This window comes from Astyanax mexicanus, chromosome 10, assembly GCF_023375975.1.
Source record: "Astyanax mexicanus isolate ESR-SI-001 chromosome 10, AstMex3_surface, whole genome shotgun sequence".
NCBI lineage: Eukaryota > Metazoa > Chordata > Actinopteri > Characiformes > Acestrorhamphidae > Astyanax > Astyanax mexicanus.
In genome coordinates, this window is record NC_064417.1 from 32215138 (window position 1) to 32243077 (window position 27940).

Genomic DNA, 27940 nt, shown 5'->3' on the forward strand with positions numbered 1-27940 from the left:
GGAATACAAACTACTATATTAGCTGTTCAATATCCAATATAAATTATTCAGAATACATTATGAATTACTTCAAAAATACGTTTATATTCAACAATATGATTCAATATCCACTGTGAATTATTCAGCATATATCTACTCTATTATCTATTCAGTGTCTGGTGTGAAGTAATCAGTACCTAGTATGAAGTATTCAACTTCTACTATGAGTAATTTAGAATACATTATGAATTATTCAGTATCCACAATGACTTTTTCAGTCTCTACTATGAATTATTCAGTATCTAGTGTACATTAATCTGTATCTCCTATAAACTGTCCAGTGTTCACCATACGTTATTGAGTTTCTACGAATTATTTAGAATTGGCTATGAATTATTTTGCATCTATTATGAATTATATACTAGTCATTATGAGTTATCCAGCAACTATCAATATTTTTAAGTGTTATTCAGTATACACTATAAATCATTCAGTATATCATGAATGATTAAGAATACATCATAGAGAGTAACTAATATTAATGATTCTGCATTTACTGTGAATTATTCAGTATCTACTATGAGTTAATGAGTATTAGGAATTATTCAGTATACACGATGAGTTAATGAGTATTCATTGTAAATTATTCAGCATTCACTGTTTTAATTATTCATTGTGTGCAATGAGTTAATCAGTAAAGGAGCCAGTATCCATTATAAATGGATTGTTATCTTATGTAAATAATTTATTATCCACTATGATTTACAACAGATTCTTACGTTTCTTAAAAGTAGCGTTTTATAATTCCAAGCAATTTGATGGTTTTGTATTTCAGACAGATGTAATCTCTAATTATTTGTAAATCGATTAATCAATGAAAAGTGTCTGGTTACTGAGAAAGCTGGTGATCGAGAGAGCTGTGGGTGTGGTTATTTGCTGCCTGGACATTCATAATCACTCCAAACTGTTTTTGATGCTTATGTTTGTTTTATTTAAAGTATCTAAAAACAATCTAATAAAACAATCAAAAAACTTTGAAATGAAACAGTGACCAAATGAATACAGTACATAACCAAAAAAAAAAAAAAAAAGACCAGCATCTTCCAAAAGCTCACAAAGCTCTCTGAACTCTCCCACTTAGGCCCGTCACGATAATTACAGTATCAACTTATATATGAATGATATATGAACATTAAAATAAGGACATGAGCTCAGTCATTGTTGTAGACCAATATATTGCCTAATATGTATCTGAACATTAAGATGATATCAATCTGAATAAGATAGTATGTCAAAATGTGTCTTTTTCTTTCTTTCATGTTTTATTTCTGATTCCAGTTCCATTGCCTATAAATGTATAATAATGAAACACTCACTGTGAATGTATCATTACACTACTGTATCTCAAAATGGCAATAATATTGTCCAAACTAAACACATGTATCATGACAGGCATGAGTTTCAATTTGGTCCATATCAGTACAATATAAGTACAATATTTGGCATATTTAAATGATCTACTCTCCCTCGTTCCCTCTTCTAATCACTGCCGCGCCGGCTGAAGACTGAGAGACAGAAGGATGATACTGAACAGAAGGACAGTTCTGCAAACAGACCCTAATATCTCCTGGCAGGAAGAGACCAGAGCTATCAGGAATAATAATAAAAAATCCACAGCTCAACGTGACACGCTGTGACCCACGCTCCACTCCACTGCTGATTAATACAATTTAGATTAAAGCAAGATTCTTGTGGTTGGATTGTCTGGCTGAATATCTTTCATGCTCTTTCACAACTACACCACATGAACAAAAATATTCAGACACCTTGCCTAATCTTTGCCCAGGCATCTATTTGAACACTGCATTACTGATAGAACAGCCAAACATGAGCTACAAGCGTAAGCACTTTTTAAAAAAAAATGGTTCAGACTTTTTGAACCAGTTACAGGGGTTTAAGGCAGAGGTTAACGTCACACATTAAACAATAGAAGATGAAAAAGAAGCTGAAGGTGTGTTGTGCTGAAATCAGACCCCTTTTGGTGTGCAAGTTTTTCGCACAGCAGTATGTGAACAACATATTACATTGTTGATTTCTGTATCTACTGTAACTGTAGATTATTTTAGAGAGACTCTTATTTATAAACACATATACAATTAATCTGAGGGAACTCTGTTACACTCAAACATGCACTCAAAGAGAGTCAGATTCTGGCAAGGAGACTAACTATTACAATACACTGTAATATATTAGACAGACCACAATCATTACAGAGTGCTTGGGGTTTTATACCCCTCTTTAACCCACACCTAGAATTAGGCATGGTAACAACAGTTTTTTTTTATCTGCTCCAGAGAGTCCTATTCTATTGGCAATGCTTATCTACAGTAACAAGAAAAGGCGTGTCTGTGCAGTTGCACATCTGTGTCAGCAATGGGTGCAACTTAAAGCAGTTCAATGTTGCATTCATTAGAAGGTACAGTATATTTGGACATACATCACTCAAGCATAACAGTATGACCACCTCCTTGTTTCTACACCCACTATCCAGTTATTATTTGGGTAGTGGTGGGTTATTCATTCTCAGCACTACAGTGGCACTGATCAGCAAGGTGGTGGCATATAAGGTTAGTCAGTCTGTGTTGTGCTGGTATGAGTGGATAAGATGCAGCAGTGCTGCTGGAGTTTTTGAACACTGTGTTTAATCACTCACTGTCCTCCACTCCATTAGACACTCCTACCTACTGAAGCTGTTCCACCTTGTCCTTCATTAGTGGTTACAGGACACTGGCCATTAGATGCTGCCTACAGGACACTGCCTACAGGATGCTGCCTACACTAAAGTGTTTAAGAACTCCAGCAGCACTGCTCCACTCATACCAGCACAACACACAGCAACACCTCATACACCACCACCATGTCCATTAGTGTCACTGCAGTGCTGAGTATATTATGAGCCACCACCCAAATAAGAATAACTGCTCTGTGGTGGTACTTTGGGGTCCTGGGTGAAATGAGCATAATAATACAGAATGCAGGGAAACAGAGATACAGGGCTAAAATCTATAATATAATGAATGAAGCAGAAACCAATAAATAGATAATGAGTGTAGAAACAAGGAGAGGCTCATACTATTATGCTTGAATGGTGTACACTGTAACTGAAATGTAAAACAATAAAACAGAAATGTAACATATTTGGCAACGACTTCTTTTTGTACTCTGTTTTTCAGGATCACCTGACCAGTTAAACCAGATGCATTAAAGCAGAGAACACACTCAGTAAACATGTTCTGCCCCAAAATCTGCTACAGAAAATCTCCGGCACAAACTCTACAGCTGCCAGGCAAACAGCGGGCACAGTACATCGGGGCATCTGCACCCGCGGCCTTGGACGCAGCCAGCCTGGATTTACTCACAGCTGTAGATACACAGCATCAGATCTGCGGAGAATGCTAAAGACCAGACTGCACAATAAAACCCCACAAAACAAACTGTTTACGCACAGCTGTGGGATTCCGCCGCCAATTTCACAGCGCACTCGCAACGTCACGGCAAAACAAAGCTAAACACACTCTCCCGTCAAAAACACGCTGCGGATTTATACGGTTCAAATGTGACAAACAGCTGCACATGAATAAACTCAAATCAACACAATTCTCTGCAGTCTGTCTGTGTATTTTATTATTTTATTCATGTGCAACTGTTTGATGCATTCAAGTCGTGAAGCGTTTCTGACAGAGCTGAAAGAGGCTCTGGAGGGGAAGGAACTTAGAAACGCAGAAAACACTGCAGTAAAAATGTAAAAAGCAGGTCTATTGGCTAGGATTAATGTGTGCAAAGCTATATGGTGCCCTATGAAATACAAAAGTTCAGCTATATGGCTGCATTGGACCAGTCTGGTCCAGTCTTGTTTTTATGATGCTGAATTTGTATCATATTCCAGTCCAATTTCCTCATAGACTCTCCAGAGAACTTAACATCTCCTGGAAGACCTTCAGAGACAGAGAGAGAGAGAAAGAAAGAGAGAGAGAAAGAGAAAACCATGTTACTATATTGATGTCTAAATTAAATAATACATAATAATTATAAAATTACATACAAAAGGAGGATAAAATCAGATACTGTATTTTTGAGGACCACCAGATTATAAAGCGCACTATCAACGAACGACTATTTTCTGGTCTATTTTCATACAAAAAGCACACTGGATTATAAGGCACATTTGGTGACACTAGTAAGGAACAACCTGACTGGTAAAATTCATTCATAAGGTGCACCAGATAATAATAAGAATGGCGCACTGTTGGTTTTTGGGAAAATGAAAGGATTTTAATTACGCCTTATAGTGCGAAAAAATCAGTAATTTTTTTCTGCCCCCTAGTTGATTATTTGTACACTGCATGCACCAGCAAATTCTAATTTCTTCTAAATATCAAAATATTTTAAAAATAAATAAAAAATAAATAAACATATACATACACTATAATGGGTTAAACTAATGAATGTATTATGTGTTTATTAATGCATGTATCATATATGTTACAAAATTAAAAGCCTATACGGAAAGTTAAATAACAGGTCATATGGTCGTATATTTTGTTCTTAAAAATATATGACCTATTCTTAAAAAATTAAGTAAAAATAACTTCTTTTCAGCCTTGGTTTTGAGAAACCACAAAGCAGGCTGTGGTTACGTTTTTGCATACTGCTCAATACAGCCATCTGATTGCAATCTTAGTCGCGTTTGAATATCCAGTGTAAATACATGTGGTCAGCTCTTATCAGGAGCAATCCAGATACAAGTGGCTTAAACTGACTGTGTGTAATATGAGACTGTCTGTGTTCCAAATACTGAACACTGCTCAAACACACTCCCATCATAAAATATTCTAGATTAAATAGTACAGACACAAACAGGGTTTAGGTAAGACACGCACTTATTTATTGATTCTTCTGCAATCAGGGGTATTAAAAGAGTTTATTCTGCTTTTGTTGGAGTAACTGTCTTTCTATAATAGATTCCTGGAGCACTGCTGTTAGGATTTGCATTCAGCATCAAGATTGTTGTATATGTTTCCGAGCTCCAGACTAACAATGTCCCACCGTACCTGGGCCGATAAACACAGCACACGGAGCAGAATTAAAGCTTTTTATGGATGCTTTCAGGATGACAAATTTGCATGCAGTAAAACCGGTTATAAGTAGTTTGGAGACCCCTGAGGAGAGACTCCTGTGCTTGTTGAACAATAACTTGGAGTTTTCCTCATACTTTACATGGATAAAGTTCAGCCTTTAAACACAGAGCCAATCAGATTGCTGGTAACAACCTAAAAGGAGGAGGGTCAGTCTGCCGCTACTGGGAAAAGGCCATAAAGGAAATAATTAGTCAACTAGGGAGCTTCAAATGACTTGCTAGATACTGGTGGAATTGAGCTCATAAGATGAGCAGACATATTCTAATGAACTGTTACACAGGGTGTAAATAAATGTATAGTTCAAAATAAAGCATAATTATGCAATTGTGTCAAAACAACAAGAGATACTCCTAACAACTGATAACATTAAAACCAGTAGAAGTAGTAGAAAAATACACACACAAAAAAACAACAATTTAAATTAATAACTAAATACATAGTTTTTGGGATACATGACGCTTGGAAACTTTGGGACGATTCTGGAATGGTGGTGAAAAACATTAGTCTGGAGCTCTGTATATATTGTAATATTTAAAATATTTTTCAGATTATTTATTTTAAATATTAAGATTTTTCAGAATATAAATGATCCAGTGTGTGATGATATTAATACTGGCTCCTGTGTATCCATTATTGAAGTCAAATTAATGATATTGGGCATATATAATCTGTTCCACTGGGGCTCTATACTGCCCTAGCCCACACAAAACAGTCATACAGTCATACAGCACATATTGATACACACACATACACACACACACATTTCCAAATGTTATCTTATTTTTTTTATCATTCTTACTTGAGCATTGGTAAATAAGTAGGACAGTGAGATGAAGAGCTTCCTGTCCTGTTCACTGTACCTCCAGCAGTTCATAGCTTGACCTGTATCATCAGAGAGACGGGGTCATACGAGCCCAATTAGAACATGTATTCTGAAGTTAATTTGCATGTCATTTATATTCAAGTATAATCGTTAGCGCTAGTTCCTTCAGCCCGTTATACTGGATTACTTTACCTTTGACCATATACAATATTTTCCTGTATTTTTTTGTATTATATATATATCCTGTATATATATATATATATATATATATATATATATCCTGTATATATATATATATATATATATATATATATATATATTTTTTTTTTTTTTTTTTTTTTTTTTTTTAACAGAAATTTGTTCTGTATTTGCATCCTGCTTTTTCTTTGTCCGTTTTGCTGTAATAAATTACCATACAGGATGCACTGATGTGGGAATTCTGGGCTGATGCTGATATCCAATATTACACATGTATCTGAGAGACTAAACAGCCCAGTATAACTTTAGGGGGAAAAAAAACCAAAATATATATAAACAATAAAATATATTTTTTTCACATGTTTTGGTCCTTACACAGATTGGTCACAGCTTCTAATCCTATTTTTTTAATTAACAGGTTAAATAAAACAATATTTCTATTAACATTACTGAAAAATAGCTTAAATCAATGAATTTTAAAGTAGCTAGGCCAGTGTTGGTCAATTGCTTGGTCTTTCCATCATAAAGTAAATATGTCAGTAAGTTCCAGGTAACCACAGCGTACCTTGAGCTTTGTGCTGGAACCTGCCGTTCTCGTCTCCGATGCAGAAGCAGCCCTGCTCGAAGCTGATCTGGTCGTACTTGGTCATGTTGGCCAGCACAGTGCCGACCACAGGCAGGTACAGCGTGCTACCACTGGGCTCCCAGCTCTCAGAGTAATAAACACCTCTCTGACCATCAATCATCACAAACCCACCTAAACACAACAATAACACACATTAAAACACTAGGCAGAGCTGAGGGCAGCACTTTACTTTACAAGTAAAAAAAATGCAAACCAAAATCACTGTTAAAATGATAAATATACAATAGAGAAATTATTTCCACAAAAAACTAAGACACAGATATGAGTGAGAGATTTGTAAAAAATACATATATAATATCTGCATATCAATGTGTGCAGTTTTTTGATAGGGTGGCGTAGTAGGCCTGCATTTTTCAGATTTTTGTAATTAAATGACCAAACCAAGCCAGTCCAGTATAGAAAATGAGGAGGGACATTTCTAATTTCCTACTGAATAATTTTCAACCTAAGCATTTCCTGATAGGTAAAAGTTTACCCCAGTTTCAATAAAGATCATCATTCTAAGTTCAGAAAGGAAATGACAGCTAAAACTATATTTTTATATACTTTGTTTTAATAATTGATTAACTAATTTAATCATATTCTCTGGTTTTATTTTATTTTTTTTATTCCTAAAACATTTTAGAGTCTTACCTGATCTTATTTGATCTTTTATTTTATTTGACCTTTTTTCAGTTTTATATTGCATTTTTATATATCATTTTTATTATATTTTTTTTTTCGATTGTCTTATCTTAATTGTCAATAACTTAATTTTACTCATCTTAATTGTTCTAATTAACTTTTTTCTTTAATTTCTTTTCTAGATATAACTGGTGTTTTGTTAGCATGTACAGCACTTTGAGCTGCACTTTAATGCATGAAAGGTGCTATATAGATAGATAGAAGTTAATAATAATAATAATAATAATAATAATAATAATAATAATAATAATAATAATAACAATAATGCTTGTTATTATTGTTATTATTATTGTTATTGTTACATTATTATTATTGAGAGAAGACGTTTCACTATGGAAAATTTTTGTCCTGAAAAAACACAAGTAAAACAAATGTATAAATAAAGAAAAAATATTATCATAAAATACAAAATGAAAATACAGAATGTAAAAATTTAATGTCGGGACCTATACACTAGCATACCCCTGCAATTTTCTGACCCATGATATAATTTTACACTATTTATATTATAGCTAACTGATTCTGGTTGCACTGTATTGCAAACCCATCTGAATCTCCACGCAGTTAATCTATATCTGCAGACAGCATATCATCACCTACTGTGTCTGCTGGAAGGTGTAGAAGGCGTGATTGGGGTACGGAGTGTCTGGGTGGGGAATGAGGGATATGTAGCTCCGTTTTCTCCATCAAATCCTCCGTTAATACCGCTTACATCACTGCGCCTTCGTTTACCGGGCATCCCCACCGCAGCCCCCCACACCTGCCCCGGGGGCAGCAGCCCACCCAGCTCCATCCGTATACACACTAATTCACACTGCTGCTGCTGCTGTTATTAACACAGTGCAGGTTTCTAATAAAGACTTTAAACTGCAGAAATCCCTGCAATAAAGCTAAAAGTAACACTGCTGCTGCTTCTCTGTGCCGTTACTGTTTTACAGCTTAATCTTATAATAAACATTAACACCCTTCTTAAAACATCTCTTTTTCAAATTTCCAGCTTCAGCTATGAGTACAACAAAATACCGCCTCCAAATTAAGAGTCCCTAGTAGCCCTCCCGAAACGCCTGATTAAAAATGTCTAAAAATGTTATGCGGAAGAGAAACCACAGAGAAGCTAATACAGAGAGCTGAATACACACTTAATAAGCTCTACCTTGTTGGTTTTTAAGGGCGCTCTAGTGTGTATAAATGTTCACAGTTCAATGTAGCGGTAATGCTAACTTAGCACCTTCACTGAAAATCTATAAAATGTAAAAAATATATATTTAGGTAGGATTTCTTTGCTTTTCGAGCAAAAACGCTTCATTCTACTTTGCAAAATTAAAGTAATATCATGGGAAAGTGCATAGTTATTATTTTAAATTTAAGTTTTTAGCCAATAGCTCTAATCACTCCTATTCATTTTGGTCTCCCTCACGGGCTCCCTCTAGCGCAGGGGTGTCCAAACTACGGCCCGCGAGGTATTTTAGAAATAGAATGAAAGTTGGTCCGCTGTTAAGCAGGTTTTTATAATGTGAGATTCAAAGTTTGAACGCTAGGTGTCAGAAACGGGCCAAAGAGTCTAAAAGCGACGAGAGTCAAGTTTTAGCGCAGTAAAACGGGCCGAAGAGTCTAAAAGCGGCGAGAGTGCACATTTCTAGCGCAAAAAACGGGCCAAAGAGTCTAAAAGCGGAGAGGGTGCGCATTTCTAGCGCAAAAAACGGGCCAAAGAGTCTAAAAGCGGAGAGGGTGCGCATTTCTAGCGCAAAAAAAAAAAAAACGGCCAAAGAGTCTAAAAGCGGAGAGAGTGCACAGTTTTAGCGCAGAAAAACTGGCAAATGAGTCTGACAGTTGCCGTAATTAAAGAGTTTAATATTAAGAGACATCATGAAATGAAACATCAATTTGAAAAACCTTAGTTTACACAACACTGTCAAAGATAAACATAGTAAGCCAAGTAAAATGGTGTGTAAATGAAAGTAATCAGGAAAATTTATTATTTAAAGTGGTATATTTCATTATTTGTTTTATTACAGAGTCTTTGGCCAGTGACTTCAAATATATTTCTCCTTCTGGCCCCCAACACCCCTGCTCTAGCGGTTAGCAGTTATTTTCTGATATAACGGCGGATATTAGAAGTGGACAGTCTCTCCATAAACCAGCTGTGTGTAAATAGATGTTATAACGTTTTTTATAATACACGTTTATAATATAATAGAATATATATTTTTTTACTATAAATAAAATATGAAAATCTGGACTAAAACTGATCAACATGAAACGTTTGAAACATTTTGGACAGAGTTACATTTACAATTTAAAATCATTTCTTTTATTTGTTTATCATACATTTTAAACATCCCAGCAGACATTTAAGAACACATACATTTAATTAAATTAACATAAATTAAACATGGTTCGCTATAAATTATCTGGTAAATTATTTTACAGAAATTGCGTTTTTATTCAGCTAACTGATTTAGATATTTTAAAAATGTGTTTTTTTTTATTTTCTTATTTTTTATGCACTTCACACATTTTTATTTATTTTTTATCCGGCTTAGCTTTATTACCTCTGCAGTAGGGGGCCTAGGGGTCCTTCCAACCCACGTGTTCCTCCTGTCGGTGTGGTTAATGGTGTCCTGCAGGCTGATCTCCTCTGACCTAATCAGTGTAACCTCTCTCCATAATCAACAGTAAGATGTTCAAATTGGAAGGACTGGGACCGAAGCTGGACCCGGAGGAGATGAAGAGGAAGATGAGGGAGGATGTGATCTCCTCTGTCAGGAACTTTCTCATTTATGTAGCTCTGCTGAGAGTCAGTGAGTATCTCTGATCAGCAGTGGATCACACTGTTTTCATAAGCGGGTGGATTTGGATAATTATTCGAATTGTCCCGGTCCACCTTAAATACTAGTGTAGTTGCAGTCTGTGCTCCTGTGCGGGTTAGAAGGTGGAGAACGTGGATCGTTGCCGCATTTAAGGTGGAACGGAGAGTTCAAATGAGCAGCAGATTCTGCGTCGTGTTTTCTTTTTATCGATATCCATGTTATGACCAATTGACCTTCATTGTAACCATATCTTTTATAAGCCTTGTTTAGACTGCTTACCTAATAAATTGTTGAATATGCTGTAAAATGTGACATTTGAAGTATGTGCATATGTTAAAATGTAGTATTTTGTGTTATTGTTTATAATTGGAAGCAAGTCCAAATGATGTCCAAGGGCATCACTATAGCAACACTACTAACAGCTATTTTGTACCAAAAAAAGCTGTTTCAGCTGGCAACAAGTTATTTAACCCTTTCTGACGCAGTGAGTAGCTTCTCATTTGTTAAACCACTATTTGGAAAGACACATCCTGTGAAACAGATGATCAATGGTCACGTTGTTGACATGAATCAAGCAGAGAAAAAAAAAAAAACATCTAAGTAGATTAGCTGAAACTATTAAAATGAGGTAAAGAACTGTCCAACACATTAAAAAGATGTATGGAAGGTAGAGATTGTCGATCATTTCAACTTGGAGTGTAATTAAATCATAGAAAACCAACACTAGAACTCAGGGGTATGTTTAATAGTGAAAGTAAGAGCATTTCCACACATAATACAAATGGATTAAGCCCAGTCTTGGACTACACAGCATTTTGAATGGAGATTAAAATTCTGTTTAAAGTTACTGAAGGTCTAGGCCTAATCCCTGTCTGGAGAACTCATCCATGGTGTTCACATAGTGTGTGTGTATATATGTTCATATTTGTATTTATTATCGAATATGTACAATCTATGATTGTAGAGAATAAATTTAGGCTTGGTTTCTGAGAGAGGGGGTAAGGTCTATATTTTCTTGGTAATAGAAAATCCCCACTCACAATGCTGTGTAGTCCAAGACTGGACTTAATCCATGTATGGAAAAGTACTCGTTACTACTAGTGTATTGTATGTTAAGTAAGTGCTTAGTAATTCTTTTTGTTTTGTATATCTATATCATCTATTTGTTTAGCAAAGTATGCATTAAACCTCTCTGTCTCTTTTTTTTAGCGCCCTACGTTTTAAAGAAGCTGGACAGCATATGAGGATACTGCCTGCTCTGGAACATCACCTGGACACTTGAGCACGCCCTGAATGATGCTGGTCACCTCCACGAAGCTGTCCGTCGTCTGTGGGCCGTGTTTCTCTTTTCTTTCCTTGATGAACCTGAATGTACTTTATTTTGAGTCCGTGTTTTTGCATTAGTGTTGTCCTTCAGTCCGTGAATCCATTCATCAACGGGGATACCGCTGGACCATTCTGCATTGCCCGCTAAACACGGACTGAGCAGTAGCGCTTTGGGGCCAGTTTCCCCAGATAGATTAAACATAGTCTTGTGGTATAAATGCTAAATCACTGTTGGAATCTCTTTGTGGTTTAAGATCAGGATTAATCAGTCTGTGAAACTGGTCCTATATGTATGAGTGTTCCATCATCAGAAATCTCTCTTTATTTGTTATAAAATAAAACATGGTAATTCACACAAACAAACTTAATGGAGTTCTGTCTGTTATATCACTAAAGCTTATACTCCCTTTATCCACCGCATCAACAAATCCACCGTATAAACAAATAGTGACATTTATTCTGTGTCAAGAGCAGCTCGAATCAAACCCGGCAGAGCTTCAGGATTAAGACTATGGACTGTGTCAGCCTTCTGAAATCTATAGACCCCTTTTCGATACTTTTGAGGATACATAATTTTTATTTTGTAAATCTGCTATATACTTTTACTCTAAACTGTTTGCAGTAACAGGTGATACGTTAATATTTAAAAACTACCACAGACTTCTGGATAAAGAAAATGGTAGGATACACTAATACAACAAATATAGTAAGGTTGTACTGGATTTAGCTTCTTTAGTTTAAAAAAATGAAAAGATCTGCAAGATTTTTTGCAAGAAGTTTAATGACAAATCAGTCAGTACATTGTCTGAACACATTTATCATAATCATTAATAGTGTTCATAATTACTCAAGCTATTAATCAGACCCTGTTTAACAGGGTTTAGGTGGAATGAATAATAACAGTTATATAACCTCTACTAAGTGTTTAGATTAAAATAACTGTATGAAGTGTGTTGTGGTGGTAAACTGTAAGTAAATCTGGAGTAAATTTCATGTTGGAGTGTGTAAATCTGTATAGCATATGTTGGATGTGTGGATAATTATTTAACACTACTACAATACATTTCTGAACTATTGGCATAGTTAACTTTTAGGACCTAAAGGACCCTTGAGGAAACACCTCAACAAGGCACATCTGTCTTACAGCAATCCAAACATCTGGACGTTAAAAATAAGTGATGTAAGTCATAAAAAAACATGGGATATTCTAATTGTGGTTTATGATTACCTTATAATTGCTCCAACTATAAGTGATTGTTTTATGAAATTGTCAGACATAGAAAATGTAAAACATCTACAGTAAAAAATAATATTGCAGCAGTAAGTGAGATGATTGATAATTAGTGAGTACTACAGGGTATCTAAATCTCAACAGCATCTCTGGTCAGGGTCATCCCTCGTCTCTACTCAGGAGGCTGGAGGAGTGTTTGTGCTCATGTCAGAACCCACTTAGGGGGCCCTACATCTTCAGTTCACTGGCCATAGCATCTCCACTCAGGCCGGCCAGCAGGTTGTTGGCAGACAGCTGAGCCATAATTCCACGTGTGGAATAGGTGGCACTGCCAATGTGGGGAAGAACCACTGCAAAACCAATATAATATCAGACACACAGCTTTTTTCAGAGACTAAGCAGCAGAAATGACCATATTTAAAGTGATGTGTCTATTCAAGAGTATTCTCTGTGTAGTTGTGCAAACTGAACCATGACCCTCTTACCGCGACAGATCATACAGAATGTACATCTGCATTTAGGACTCAATTTTGTCTACTTTATGGCCTATAGTTTGTATAATTTAATAAATGAATTTACTTTAAATAAAGAGAGTAAGAGTAAAGAGAGAAAAACCTATCCACAAATACACTCATTAATATTATTGTCTCACCGCAGTTGTTGAGGGTCAGTAAGGGATGGTCAGTGGGCAGTGGCTCTGGAGTTGTCACATCAAGCCCGGCTGCAGCAATCTGTCCAGTAGAGAGGGCTTCAAACAGGTCCTCTTGATTCACAACAGCTCCTCTATAGAAACAGAGGACATAGTGCCATCTATTTATTCCTCTATATGTGTATCTGTACATCTATCTATCAAACCCTGTCAATCTATGTATCCATCTATTCGTCTGACCACCTATCTGGCCATCCATCCATCTGACCATATATCCAAACACCTATCCATCCATCTACACCTCTGTAAAAAATTAAGAAAATTTCTCTGATTTTGCTATTTTTTGGTATGTTTGAGTAACATGAACATTGTTGTTTTATTCTATGAACTACAGACAACATTTCTCCCAAATTCCAAAAAAAAAATGTCACTTAGAGCTTTTATTTGCAGAAAATGAAAGTACAAAAAGATACAGAGCCTTTTCTCAATCATCCATCTTCCTCTTGATTATATTCTAGAGGTTTTCAATTTGGTAAAACTGGAACATAGAAACTCATCATTTTTAAGTGGTCTCTTTTTTCCCAGAGCTGTGTATGTGTATATATATATATATATATATATATATATATATATATATATATATACTGATCCATCTACCCGCCCATCCATCCAAATCATCTATCCGTCCATCTATCAACCACCTATCCACGCATCCATATATTAATCTATTCATCATTCAATCCATCTATCAATCTGTCCATTTCTATATTCATCTTTCTATGCATCTACACACCTGCTGGTGTTGATGAAGACTGCAGTTTTCTTCATCTTGCTGAAGAAGGCCTTGTTACACAGACCCTGAGTGTCGGGGGTCAGAGCACAAGACACCACCACAAAATCACTCTCACTCAAGAGTGTGTCCAATGGTACTGAGACAGAGAAAGAAAGAAAATTAAGCAGTGTGCTCAAAGACCACCACTCTGCAAAAATTTATCAATTATACACTAATAAATGCATCTTACCGTATTCTCCGTCCACTTCCTGAGCCTGTGGTTTGGGCTGCCGTCCTGAGTAAAGCAGCCTCTTTACCCCAAACGGCATCAGCCTTCGTGCAATGGCCAGGCCTAGAAATAAACAGCACTGATCAGTGTATCAGTCAATTAAATACTGAAAAAAAATCAGAATGTTTTTAACATCTTCCCGCAATGTGAGGAATTACCTGTGCAGTTACACAGTTAAATAATGTCAATAAACAATTTATTAGTCTGCAGGTTATTTACAATGCTGGTACCATTACCACTGTAACCAGAGGCGGTCTTTGCATAGAGGCATTGCTAGGCAACTGCCTTGGGCCCCTCCCACTGCAGCCCACTGTAGGGGCCCCATACTTAGCTGCAAATTCCCATAGGCCTACAGCTGGTAATTGGGGCCCTTTGGACAGTAATTCACAGATAGTGAGTTCATAATTGGTGATTTTTGTGTGTTTAAAATGGAAACAAAGACAACACAATAAATTACAAAGAAATACAGATTCCGTCCACACCCCCTCTCTTTCGCGTTAAAATGGAATATTCCATCCATGCCATGTGGTCATGCCGGTGAACCGCGAACGGGCTGCTTGTGAAAGACGGAATTAAGGTGAAATTAAGTGTACAAGTGGGATGTGAGCGAAAAAAGAAGGAAGAGGCTAAACTAAAAACAGATGCTCTTTCAAAACTGATAAGCTTTTTTAGTGTGTCAGCACCACCGGACCCGAAGGTTTTGGTGGAGGAGGAGGACGAGGAGGTGCCATATCGTCATTTATGAACCATCCCCACTTTTTTGTTTTTCCAGAAACATGCACTGACCTTCTTTGGGTCTCCTTCACCTAAAACTTTAGCAGGGATTGTATGGAAGAATATCAAATCAGGTATATAAATGAATTAGAGTCAGGGATGAAAAATAAAATACCCTACTGCTACAAATATGCCTAATTGGCATATTATTATATTATTTATTATTATTTTATTATTATTATTCTATTATTATTTATATCTAGGTTACAGCTTGTCTTCGTTTTTTCTACATGTCTGTATTAATTTTAAACATTTCATGTTATTCAGGCAAATAGAATAAGCATGCTCGTTGTGCTTCGGGAAACTTGCTCATTGTTAACCAGTGTTGGGCACCTTAATTTGAAAAATTAGTTATATTTACTAGTTACAAAGGGAGTTACCCCACTATAAATGTAACTAGTAAAAGTAATTGACTTACTTTAAATTATGTAAATTCTATTATTTTTATTAGAAAAATAACAAACGAAAATAAACCCAAAATGTTGACAAAAATATAATATAACGAATTTCAAAACATAGAAACGAAAAACGTTAAAATGGTATTGATATAACATAATATAATATAACAGCTGCATCAAACAGTTTAGCGTCAGTCACATGGAAAGCACGCTTGGCATTGCATTTAAAAAAAATAATAAATAAGATCCTATCAAGTGAAGTAAAATATATGGTAGTAAAAAAATATTAAATTCACATATTTATTGATATTTAAACAAGAGAAATCAGGCAAAATGCGCCGCACTGCGCCGCGCCGCACTGCGCTGCGCGCGCGCTCTCTCTCTCGCGCTCTCTCTCTCTCTCTTCCGCAGCGCGGAACTGAATTCAGCGGGAGGCTAGAAATAATTTGAAAACTCAGTTTAGTTAAATAAATTAAGATGAGTGAGGACCTGTAAAGTTAATCAAATATTGTCAAATATAAAGTATAGGTTGAGGTTTTGGTGAGCTGTTTCAATTATTTGAAACTGAAACTAACTGAAACTGATATTATTCTGCGCACTATTAGATAGCTTTTGATTGTGTTTTAAGGGGGTTTTTATTTTATATTAATTATTTTTTATTCATTTTAAATATTTTTAGTATTTTATTGATCAATATTTTTTTTTATTGATGGGGCCCCCAAGCTAAATTCGCCTTGAGCCCCCAAATTGCTAAGTCCGCCACTGACTGTAACAACAGCTTATAATCATATACAAAAGTATGTAATCATATAATTGCATTAAATGTAATGTAATGCATAATATGGTTAGAGTTAACACAGCGCAAATAAATCTATGTAATTATTTTGTTAGTAAAACTATTAAACATGCTTTACTAGGGGTAGTTTCCCAGGCAGTGATAATTCCTAGTCTTGGACAACACAGCCTTTTAAATTTAGATTTCAAATTAAATGGAAAATATAGTCTATGACTAGATTTAGTCATAGGTCCAGGAAGAAACTCCCCAAAATATCCCAATGTTAATGAATACCTCTTCTAATGATCTACTAATATAGATGTGCAAATACACATAGAGTTTAGCAGGTTAGGGGAATTGCCAATAGAAAGGGACTCAAGACACTACCTCTAGGACAAGTTTATGTGGCATTTTTTTTTATCTATAATGAATAATTTCTTTTTCTTTTTTTTTTTTTTAGTTCTAGACATCACTGAAGTTCTTGTGACTAAACACCATCAAATCTCAAAAAATGTTCCAGAATCTAGTGTAGGGCATTTGCAGAAGTGCAAAGGCTGTTACTAAAGCAAAAGGAACACACACATTTATTAGTAACTTTCTAAATGATTCATTTAATAATTAAACTCTGTTCTGGTTTGGGTATCGAAATTCAATAGAATAAAACATTTTATCACTCATGAAACAAATCTTTGTCAAGGAAACAGCATATTTTTTTTATTCGCTAATAACAGCATCAGCACACTACAACCAATCTCATTTTTACTTTTCACTATTACTGTTTCCAGTAATAAAATACAGATAGGCAAGTTAACAGTTTTCTGTGCACATTTCTCACTTTATTCTGAGAAAACTAACACTCATTACTACTCTGTTTGTAGTAAAAAGCCAGTTATTATTCAGCTAATGTTAGCACAATACAAACACTTATTAGCTACTAATAACTACTGGCATGTTGATATTATGTTGTAAGAGACAGTGCTAGGGCCACTTCTACTCAAGCTAAAGCCCTTGGTGAAACAACCTCTTTCACTGTAGCAGAAAAGCTGAGGATGTCGGTTGAGAGGCAGGGCAAAAAAGGAGATCCAGAACTACAGTGACTTTCATTCCTGCTGACTTCATGTAATCCTGTAGTTTATTGGTGGGAAAAGGAAGTGCTGCCAATTCTGTCAGCCCCTGCATGTGTGTACAGGCATCTTCTATACCATTGGAGCGGATTTTTCCACAGCAGGTGATAACCATCAGTTAGGAGAAAGCAAGCATTTTACCAGAGAAGGCAGACATGCTTAAAAAGAGCTCTTGAACAATGAAATGCATCCAGCAATAAATATGTTTGTGTGTGTGTGTGTGTGTGTGTGTGTGTACCTATGCGTCCCAGGCCAATCACTCCAACAGTACTGCCAGAAAGCCCATAACCACACAGCCACAGTGGCTTCCAGGTGCTCCAGCCACCACTAGGAGAAAACACAGAGCAGCACAGTTAAGTCAGTTTATAGAGAGCCTACCCACTTCCTATTTCTCCTGTTATAGCAGAAAATACATACAGAACACCAGAGGGAGCCCACAAGTCAGTCCAAAATGGAGCTAAACGGCTAAAATAAGTGTCTAATGACTTGTCAAGGATATCCCTTTAATTTTAGAAAGTAGCATAAAGTATTTTGCTTATAAAAAAAAGCAAAGAAAATGTGCACGTGTATTTCCATTTTTCTACAGCAAATGTTTTTTTGGATACCGGATTTGCTAGCATTACTGTTACTGTGAGCTGATTGGCTGGTGTTCTGATGCTGAAGTTACAGCCTAGAGCATGTTTAAAAGGTTTATAACTGGGGTTTTATACTGAGAATATTTAACAGCACAAAAATGATGAAATATTTCTAAACTATAATTCTTTTTTAACTACTCTGAAGCACCCTCTGATGGCTTCTCAAGTAGGTGTTGTCCTCTCTAAAGATTCTAGTTTCTACCAGTCTGACCTTTGCACCTCCTGTATTCCCTCAGGTAGCCGTCGAGCAGTGGCCAATAAAAGAGCTACAGTCAACTCAGCTGTAGCATCTGTCAGCACATCTGGAGTGTAGCCAACGCGGATCCCCCTGAGACACAAAGAGACCGTATTAGATTTACATATACTATACATACCCTAATATCCAAATATTTGTGGACACCCCTTATGATGAACGAAATCAGGTGCTTTTCATTGGGTAATCAGGTATGTGGCACACATTGTCCAATACTTTTAAATGGATTGAGCTGGTGGGTTAGGTATAAGGTGAGGTGGATAAAAGCAGGATAAACCTTGACACACTTGATTTCAAAGAAACTATGAAGGAAAATGTGTCCCAAAATGTCTGCCTATATAGTAGCTGAATGCATTTCTTAGATGGGATGTCCACAGATATTTGGACGTCTAGTGCATCTTCTGGACTGAAGCATATACTTATATTTACTTACCGTTTCTTTACCTCATCAATTGCGAGGTGGTCGAATCCCACAGACAGGGTGCTGATAACTTTCAGGTTGGGGCCTTAATAACAGAAAACACAGACTGACCCACTTGTCTTTTCATAAAGAAAAGTGATCTAATTACCAATAAAGGGATTTTCTCACCAAAAAAGGAGATCTCATTAGCAGTAAAGGGATCTCATTACCAATAAAGTGATTACATTACCATAGGGCTGGGCGATATGGAAAAAAATCTTATTACGATATAGTTTTTCATATCAGCCGATATCGATATGTATCACGATATAAATCAAATCACTTTCTGTTACACTTAAAGGTTTCTATTTTTACTCAGAAGTGACAGAATAAGGGAGTTATGGACAAAATCACTAGCAGGCTCAGAGCCTTGTGGACAGACACTAGGATGTTAACATCTTGCCAGGTGGGTACAGCTTTTAAATTAATTTTAAAAAGGGGACAAATATATAAACTAAAAAATATGTAAGACCCTTTACATTATATGTCTGTTTAATTTAAATTGCAATAACACTTTATTTATTTTTATAAAATTATATTTAATCAAAAGATCATTCCCCTCCCTGAATGCAGGCAACTACATAAAGCAAAATACAAGAGTATATCACAGTGTTCATTTTGACAGGTGATTTTGATACAGTCTTAGTCTTTTCACTAAAATGTATAATAGTTTTAGTTACATTTTAGTCTATCGGATATTATTAGTTTTAGTCAGATTTCAGTCTAGTTTAATTTTGGTCATATAAAAAGTATGTATTACATATGTTTTACTGTTTTTCTATTTTCTATTTGTTGTAATTTTAGATAATTTACTGCTTATGTTTTTTTTTAAATAAGAGCCTTTAGTTTTTTTTACATTTAAATTAAGCTAACATTTAAATATTTTAAAAAAAGTGGCCTATAATGGAGGTGGGAGGAATAAAGTCAAGTTTCTGAAATGATCCACTTCTACTGCAGTACAGATTTATACTAACATTACTGGCTTTCAGTAGACTAGACTTACATTACTTAAGTGTATTTAAAACTCCAGTTCAGTAACAGCAATGTTTAGCTCAGTTCAAATACAGCTAGACAGATTATATAATCTTCTGTATTTAGTAAAATATCCAGCATAACAGACTCTCTATCTGTTAAAAACTATAAAACACAAAGACAGAGGAGAATGCTGCCCTCAGGGTTTTCTAACAGAAACAGTGAGAGTTAGGAAAAAAGATGGAAAGTGCTTCCTTTCTGTGTGTTTATATACTAACCCCTCACTCGTGCTGAAGTTAACCTTAATTTACACGAAACGTGGATTAACACGGCTAACGTGCGTTACCCATTAGTTTATTAGAATGTAAAAAGCAGTGAAAGCATCTTAGCTAATGATGACAGATTGCACAGATCCCTTTTACACCTAAACATCGCTAACTTTAAACTGGAGACAAGCTAATCTAACTAGCAGCAAACAGAGCAGCGTTTACCTGCCTTCAGAAATCTGAACAAGCTCACCTCTCTAAATATCTTGGAGACGCATGCCTCATATTTAAAAGGTGAGTTTTCCAGTGTAGCGCCGCTGAATAGTATAAATGAAGTTTATCCAGTAAATGGGAGAGAAGGAGCCGCTATGTGAGGAGTTCAGAGTGGAGGGGCTCGGGGGGTGGGGCGGAGGGGGATGGTGGAGAGGGGAGGGGAGGGGTTGTACTGGGCTGAGCAGCAGTTCAGCGTGCTGCCTGGTCTCGTGCTGCGCCTTTTCACAACGCTACTTAAACGGGAAATAGAAAATTTAGTTTATCGAATTTCTCGCCCCGACTTATCGCGATATATAGTTTCCTCGATAACTATCGATATCGTTTTATCGCCCAGCACTACATTACCAATAAAATATTCTCCTCCCCAAAGAGTCATCTCAATACCAATAAAGTGATCTCTTCATCAGAAAAGGGATCCTATTACCGATATAGAGATCTCCTCACCAAAAAGTGATCTTGTTACCAATAAAGTTCTCATTACCAATAAAGTGAACTCTTCACCAAAGGTTAATACCATGTGTAAACAGGCCCAAAAAGAAGAAATTTGATCTAACCGTTCGCATTAAATGATGTATCACCACAAATTAGATACAAAAAAAAAAATCTCATGTGTGTCATATTAAGGCCAAAAAATGTGACTAGTAATGCTAACACAGCCAAAGTGACTTTTTATTAGCTGTGTTGTTCTGCTGCTGGAACAGCTTCTACTTGTGCAAAAGGCTGTCCACTAGATTTTGATTTCATCAATCTCAATAAAGCATTAATGCCAATTTATACTTATGGACCTACAACGTAGCCTAAACATACTCTGCATGTAGCCGCGTACCCTACATCGTATGCCGTAGCCCAACGCACACCTCTCTAAAAATGTAAGTACCCGATGTGGATAGCATCAGCTGTGATTGGTCCCACCCACATACTCCCACCTTTGTGCAGGCTACTCCTTAGACAATGTATTGACAAGGCGCTCAAGTATAAACCAGCCTTTAGTGAGATCAGGTTCTAATATTGGATAATTAGCTCGTCTGGTACTGAATGAAGCTCCACCATTACTCTAGAAAACTCCGCTCCCCAATACCAACCTTATACCACTTTAGCATGGTGACCTTGTGTGCTTCTGCTGTAGAGTGTCTTGTTCTAGTGGTCAGTGCTTTCCTATGGATATTGCAGAATATACACTAGTTGTACTATCATACGGATTTAGGTGAACTGACCTCTATTGATTTACAGTACAGACATACAGAAACAAATATCTAAAAAGCCACTTGCTCTATGATTTTACAGCCATGGTTTAGTGAGTCTAAACAACACAGAAATTGCTGCATGTTTTGGCACCATTAAGGAGAGGGCATTAAATGAGGAATTTAGCATGTCACAGTACTTGGTGTAACTTCCTCTTCCTCTTTCAGCCCATTAGAGATTACAAGCATTAAAGTTCAGATCAGTGTGTGCCAGCTCGCTCACTGTTATCTCACCCAGCAGTGGGCATGCTGGGACTTGTGCCCAGAGTAGCCTGTCACAATAACATTTTATCTGAAGATAAATTGTCCTAGAAACGACTACAATACACAGAATTATTGTATGCCAATGAAATTAAATCAATGAAATTAATTAATTGTTAGTTGTTTTTTTTTGTGTCAAAAGTGGTTCATTTAATGTTGTGTTTAAGCCCTACTCGTTATATACAGCAGTGCTGTACACTGTACTTGTTAGATCCCACTGTTCTGAATGGGAAAAAAAGTTTTGTTTGATTTAAACAATTACAATACATATTCTTGATATCAGTATCACAATATATTGAATTGTAACTGTTGTATCATGATACAAAGCAAATTACGAAATTCTTACCAACACACAGCTATAGTGGAAAACGGCAAAATTGTTTTTTGAAGTGAAAAGATTAAATAATTTATAAAGAACAATGACCAATTTATTTAAAGGCATAGTGCAAATTTACATCAGGATTTTTTCAAGACCAGTCACTAATCTTGTAGTGCCTTTTTTACCTTTAGTTGATTAAGGTTTCTGTACTGAACTTAACTGTGCCACTTTTGTATAACAAATTATTATTATTATTATTATTATTATTATTATTATTATTATTATTATTATTATATATTATATATATTATATATATATATATATATATATATATATATATATATATATATATATATATATATATATATACACACACACATACATATATAAAGTTTGGTTACTTGGTTTGTTATATTTAAATGTTAGTACAATTTAAATTGTAGTATTGTAATTGATTTTTCTTTAAAAAGCTAGAAACTCATTAATTGGTTCAGTCTTTGATTAAATATTTAATATTGTATAATATATATTAAATATTTAAAAATTTGCATTTTGTTGCATCCCTAATATTAAGATTGGCAAAAATGTTCTATGCATTGAGGCCATATACTGTCTATAATCTAAATATACTGTATCCCCGCACTGTCCTTCCTCGATCCAGAGAAGCGTACCCGCTGCATCCAGAACCTCGGTGTCGATCCGGTCCGAGAGCAGGCAGAGCAGACCGTGAGCTCCTTCCACCCCCTTAAGGAGTTCTGCTCGAGGAACCGGTTCATCGGAGTCCCACACTGATACAGTACACCTGAACACAGGAGGAGATACAAGGTTACAAAACATCCATAGAGGGGCATATACTTAATTTACATATATAATAATCTGTAACATGCATTACTGAACAGCCACCAAGAACAAAGAATAACTGGAAGGGATTTAAAAAAAAATAGATCTTAAATATCAAATATAAAAACTAAAAACAAGTTTTCTATAATGCTTTACAATGTCCTGTCACCTGCCCCACCCCACAAAAAACATCATTATGCATCAATTCATTTAAAGTTAAATATGTTTGCAAAACTATAAAGCAAGTATGTTTGTGCTTAGACTAATAAAGTAGTAGTTTTTTAAGAATCTGCTGCTATTGCCACTGATTATTTTCTGTATATCAAAGTATTGAAATAAGTATAAATTATTGTAATTTGGGAAAAATATTATTATTTATTATTATATCATTATTATTATTCAATATTTAGACCCCCTATCAAAGGCAGCCACAGATATATATATTATATAGGTTACAAATATAGCAAATAAACTTTAGAAGCTAGGATAAATCAGCCTCTATAAACTATCACTGAACTCTAAGGCCTTTAGGGAGGTTTAAAGCAGGTCATACAGTAAAGGCCAAGCAGGCACTTCATTTACTATATTTAACAAGGAAATAAATCATACACAAAAACAAGGCTAACGGCTAACGCTACTGCTGGCTGATCACTATCTTCACGAGTCTGAACATCAACACTTTTCTGGGTGAAGGTCATACAGGAAATGATCTCTCATATACACTTCAGTGTTATACACATATGCTGTACTAAGGGATTAGTTAGTTAGTTAGTTAGTTCTTAAATTAGTTAAACAATTAGCTAATAAAAAATAAATACAGCTATATTTAATGATTAAATACAACTAATCCACGGATATGCATCTCGTATTTCACCCTATCTGAGCTGTTTTAATCTGAAATCATCAGTAAATGAGTGTAACTGGTGTGTATCTCCACTGTCTCTCCGGCTGAACCCGTACCCTGCTGACTGCTGTAGGAGCTCCATGCCCTCCTGAGGGAGCCGCCGGGTCACGAACACCTTCAGCCGGGTCTGAGCGCTCATACTGCGGGTAACACAGCAGCTGGATGAGGTTCTGGAATCAGAAAACTGATAAATATTGATAACTGCAGAGATACAGCTGGGTTAAAGCCCTGCAGGAGCTCACAGGGCTAAGTACAGCAGCTAACTAGCGTAGCCGGCTGTGTTTACACTACTGCTGCAGCATGGAACAGGGGCTCGTATTGCGCATGCTCAGATCCATGCTCAATCAAGTGTTATGATATACGGTCTATGCAATTAACCCTTTACTGTTTACTTTTTTCATATATTAATATTTAATGTTTGTTTTATCATATCTAATAACCGTATTTATTCATGTTGTTTATTTTGGGACTCAAATAGTAAAACAGAAAAAAGTTTTTGTTTCATTTTGGGTGCATTATGTGTTGTTTTAATTGTATTTTTTTACTCAGTAAAACACAATCATATTACAATACTTTGTATTATTTTTATTATTTTATGATTATAGTATGTACTTAAATTGCATTATTTATAATTTAATTCAGTAATTTTATTAGAGCGACATAAGAAGAAATGGTTTTATGGTAAATCAGGTGAGCTCCTGATGGAATTGATACATCCATCTGAGCGTTGGATGGGGCGGGGCATTCTCAAAATGAGACATCTTTCTTTCTTTATACTGTATATATCTCCATATGTTAAAACAGTCAGTGTAAAAAGATTTTATTCCATGTTATTTTGGATTTCTATTGGTCGGTTCATTATGTTCATTTTTTTTGTTTTACTGTACTAACAGGTACACTCCACCCACTTACCATTCACATAGTTTTGGATTCAAAAACCCGGCCCCTAAGTTTTTCACTCACCTGTGTATCTGTAATGTGACAATAAAATGGATTGATTTGATTTCATTTTGAAATATAGTAGTTTACATATATGTCTGAGATAAATGCATGTTGAAATTCCTCTATTTTTTATCTTTAAATATTGAATCTATATTTTACATATACACTACTGGTCAAAGGTTTTAGAAAACCAATTTTCTCCCTTTTTTTTTGCCATTTAAAGTTCTTTGCTTTCAGTCAATAACCAGAAATCGTACAAAATACAGTGGAAATTAAAACAAATTAAGTAAAAACTGATTTTTTATATTGTAAAAAGAAAAAAATCATATTGTTTAAAGCAGAAGGGATGTTTTTTGGCAAACAACATATTGGATAAACAGCATACTTTTGTTAAGTACCAATGAAAAATTAGTGACCTTCTTAAACTGATAAAAAAAATACAAAACCTTCGTCAGTAACATATTGGTAATCCATTAACACATGTATTAAACATGTTCACTTTATGCATATTCATGATGACTCCTGCTGTATTATGTGCATGAATTAATGATTACTCACTCCACTCATGTAGTAAAGCAGTATTGGAACAGATTGTTATACTGCACTCTCTACTGCAGCATTTACAGAACATAGACTTTCATCATAACTAAAAAGGAAACAGAAACACAGATAAAGTATTTTCTTTAGAGAAGTTTCAGATGAAGCCAGAGTGTGGTGAGTACTGTTTTCTACACAGTCAAAACAATATTGGAAACTGGAATAAAACTGGTACAGGAAGAGTCAGATCTGGCTGACCCACGTGGCAATGCCTTTAGCTCAGCTTACATTGGAATTAGTCTCAATTTCAGCAGTTAATTGGAAATAACTGGTCATTGCTAAGATGAGAAAATAAAAAAACAGCTTGGAGCTGCTGGACAACTAAAAGATTTGTGTTTTGTTAAACTTTTGACAGGTAGTATATATAACTTTGATTTTTGATTAGAAACATAAGATAATAGCTATAGCTATATGATTACAGCAATCCTCTCTGCTAGCAAAATGAGACAGTAATATGAAGCAAATGAGACAGTAATATGTAAATCAGTGTGGTTAGTCTACCTGAGTGAATCTGAGTGCAGCACGTGCTGCAGGCCAGGTGTTTGGTTTCAGGGTCAGTAGGAGAACAGCCAGGTAAGGAAGAGCTGAGTGGTGCTGGAGCTCGAGCTCTCGACAGGCTGTGGCCCTTTAAAGGCAGAGCCAGGCTGGTCCGCCTCTTCCATTTAAGGGCATGTTGACTTTTCTCGGCTGAGCTTTTCTTCCTGCTTCCTCAGAGCAGCTGCACTCCCCTTTAAATGAGCTGTTTCAGCTCAGGCAGAAGTTTGGACACTGGGGTTAAAATAACTTGGACTAGAGGATAGAGAGTAACTATCTCATTAGGGTGAAGGTGGAGGTGAAGAGGAGGAGAGGAGGTGGCGGATGAGTGCATAGTGGTTGTTGGTGGGAGATCTTATTTTCTGAAGAAGGTAAGCGGAACTGCTTTCCATTCCTCTGCGTTTTTCCTTTCTAAGGAATTGACGCCTCTACACGTCTTTACGTCTGAACGTCTGTAGAACAGCAATAATAACGACTGCCTGGACGTGTAGTAGCAGTGTGTTAACGACATTGGGAGCGAGATAACAACACACAGCCATGCCGCCGTGCCCAATCCCTGCTGTTCGCTACACTCCGTATACCCTAATTAGAGCTCGTTACATCGCTTCTGTTCGTGTTATTGCGTTACATCACCCGTCAGGCGTAATGGGGCGTTTCTCTGGTGGAGTACACCAGGTTAACGCAAGCTCATACCTCTGGCTGAGCCTCTGGAAGCTGATAGAGGACTGGAATGAACGGCATGTAGCAGCTGGCAGCCATGAGCTCAGCTTTAGCAGTCTACGTGTCCAATGTGTTAATTCTCCACTGCCTTATAAAGCCTTGTATACAGTATTACGTGCTTGCACCCCGTTAATCGCCGTTAATACTGCTATCTTATCAGAAACCCCTACCATTCATATTCATAGGCCAGTTTGTTAGATATTCCAAATTTGTTCATCCATTCATATTCAATCCTTCTCCACTTTATCAGAAACACCTACCTTGGACATCAACTGGCCACTTTATCATGAGCTCGGCTCATTACTCTGGAACATGTCCAATGTGCTTATTTTGGGCTGCCTTATAAAAATGTGTATATAACAATATGTGCTTGCACCCTAATAATCACTGTTTGCACTTATACAGCCACTCCAGGTTCTGAATCAGTTTCTCTGATTTTGCTATTGTATTTATAGGTATATATTGGAGTAAAATGAACGTTGTTGCTTTATTCTATAAACTATGGACAACATCTCTTCCAAATTCCAAATAAAAATATAGTCATTTAGAACATTTATTTGCAGAAATGGCTGAAATATCTAAAACTATTCAGAGCTTTCAGACGTCAAATAATGCAAGGAAAAGTTTAAAGAGTTCAGAAATCAATATTTGGTGGAATAAACCTTGTTTTAATCACAGTTTTCATGCATCTTGGCATGTTCTCCTCCACCAGTCTTACACACTGCTTTTGGATTACTTTATGCCACTCCTGGTGCAAATACTCAAGCAGTTGGTTAGATGGCTTGTGACCATCTATCTTCCAGAGGTAAAATAAAAAAAACCTCATACATTTTTAAGTGGTCTCTTATTTTTTTCCAGTGCTGTATGTTATGTTTAAACTTAATGGCTAATTGATCAGAAACCCATACTTTGGATAACCCATTCATATTCATTAGGCAGCTGACCAGAAATCCCACTTTGGGCATCTATTCATAATCACTCCTTGGCCACTTTATTATAAACGTCTACCTTGGACATCTGTCAACTGGCCACTTTATCAAACATCCT

At 36.0% G+C, this 27940-nt stretch overlaps 4 protein-coding genes across 5 annotated transcripts in view; 2 read left to right on the forward strand and 2 right to left on the reverse strand.

Moving 5' to 3' along the window:
• Nucleotides 1–701: 701 nt before the first annotated feature.
• Nucleotides 702–8580, reverse strand: si:dkey-109l4.3 (uncharacterized protein LOC559137 homolog). The gene is made up of 4 exons (XM_049484344.1): nucleotides 8129–8580; nucleotides 6764–6955; nucleotides 5977–6059; nucleotides 702–3974 (listed from the first exon to the last, which is right to left on the reverse strand). Exons 1-4 carry the CDS (start codon nucleotides 8319–8321, stop codon nucleotides 3936–3938), a joined length of 507 nt encoding a protein of 168 aa, XP_049340301.1. The 5' UTR covers nucleotides 8322–8580; the 3' UTR covers nucleotides 702–3935.
• A 1523-nt stretch (nucleotides 8581–10103) lies between these two features.
• tomm5 (translocase of outer mitochondrial membrane 5 homolog (yeast)) lies at nucleotides 10104–12027 on the forward strand. Its single transcript, XM_007245529.4, has 2 exons — nucleotides 10104–10329; nucleotides 11548–12027. The coding sequence occupies exons 1-2, from the start codon at nucleotides 10209–10211 to the stop codon at nucleotides 11580–11582; spliced, it is 156 nt and encodes a 51-aa protein (XP_007245591.1). The 5' UTR covers nucleotides 10104–10208; the 3' UTR covers nucleotides 11583–12027.
• An 882-nt stretch (nucleotides 12028–12909) lies between these two features.
• Nucleotides 12910–26230, reverse strand: grhpra (glyoxylate reductase/hydroxypyruvate reductase a). Of its 2 annotated transcripts, XM_022684011.2 has the most exons (10): nucleotides 26141–26230; nucleotides 24157–24270; nucleotides 23028–23158; nucleotides 18998–19070; nucleotides 18523–18639; nucleotides 17915–18003; nucleotides 14567–14668; nucleotides 14338–14473; nucleotides 13548–13678; nucleotides 12910–13245 (listed from the first exon to the last, which is right to left on the reverse strand). In XM_022684011.2, exons 2-10 carry the CDS (start codon nucleotides 24237–24239, stop codon nucleotides 13124–13126), a joined length of 984 nt encoding a protein of 327 aa, XP_022539732.2. In that variant the 5' UTR covers nucleotides 24240–24270; nucleotides 26141–26230; the 3' UTR covers nucleotides 12910–13123. The 2 variants fall into 2 exon arrangements, with proteins under 2 accessions (XP_022539732.2, XP_022539730.2); XM_022684009.2 differs by lacking the exon at nucleotides 26141–26230 and having other exon boundaries at nucleotides 24157–24416.
• A 95-nt stretch (nucleotides 26231–26325) lies between these two features.
• Nucleotides 26326–27940, forward strand: part of si:ch211-203d1.3 (protein phosphatase Slingshot homolog 3) — a 30381-nt gene continuing 28766 nt past the window's right edge. The window contains exon 1 of the mRNA XM_049483912.1: nucleotides 26326–26544. The gene's annotated coding sequence lies outside the window, so the exon portion shown is untranslated. The remainder of the gene's footprint in view (nucleotides 26545–27940) is intronic.

Excerpts from the sequence above, each read along its gene's own strand:
- si:dkey-109l4.3 (XM_049484344.1), bottom strand. The coding sequence starts at position 8,321 with ATGGAGCTGGGTGGGCTGCTGCCCCCGGGGCAGGTGTGGGGGGCTGCG. Across the intron at positions 6,956-8,128 it reads TACACCTTCCAGCAGACACA|GTGGGTTTGTGATGATTGAT; the intron begins GTAGGTGATGAT and ends TGTTGTGTTTAG. Across the intron at positions 6,060-6,763 it reads GTTCCAGCACAAAGCTCAAG|GTCAAGCTATGAACTGCTGG; the intron begins GTACGCTGTGGT and ends CTGATGATACAG.
- tomm5 (XM_007245529.4), top strand. The coding sequence starts at position 10,209 with ATGTTCAAATTGGAAGGACTGGGACCGAAGCTGGACCCGGAGGAGATG. Across the intron at positions 10,330-11,547 it reads TGTAGCTCTGCTGAGAGTCA|CGCCCTACGTTTTAAAGAAG; the intron begins GTGAGTATCTCT and ends TCTTTTTTTTAG.
- grhpra (XM_022684011.2), bottom strand. The coding sequence starts at position 24,239 with ATGAGCGCTCAGACCCGGCTGAAGGTGTTCGTGACCCGGCGGCTCCCT. Across the intron at positions 23,159-24,156 it reads CTCCTACAGCAGTCAGCAGG|GTGTACTGTATCAGTGTGGG; the intron begins GTACGGGTTCAG and ends TCCTGTGTTCAG. Across the intron at positions 18,004-18,522 it reads GGAATACAGGAGGTGCAAAG|TGGTGGCTGGAGCACCTGGA; the intron begins GTCAGACTGGTA and ends GTTTTCTCCTAG.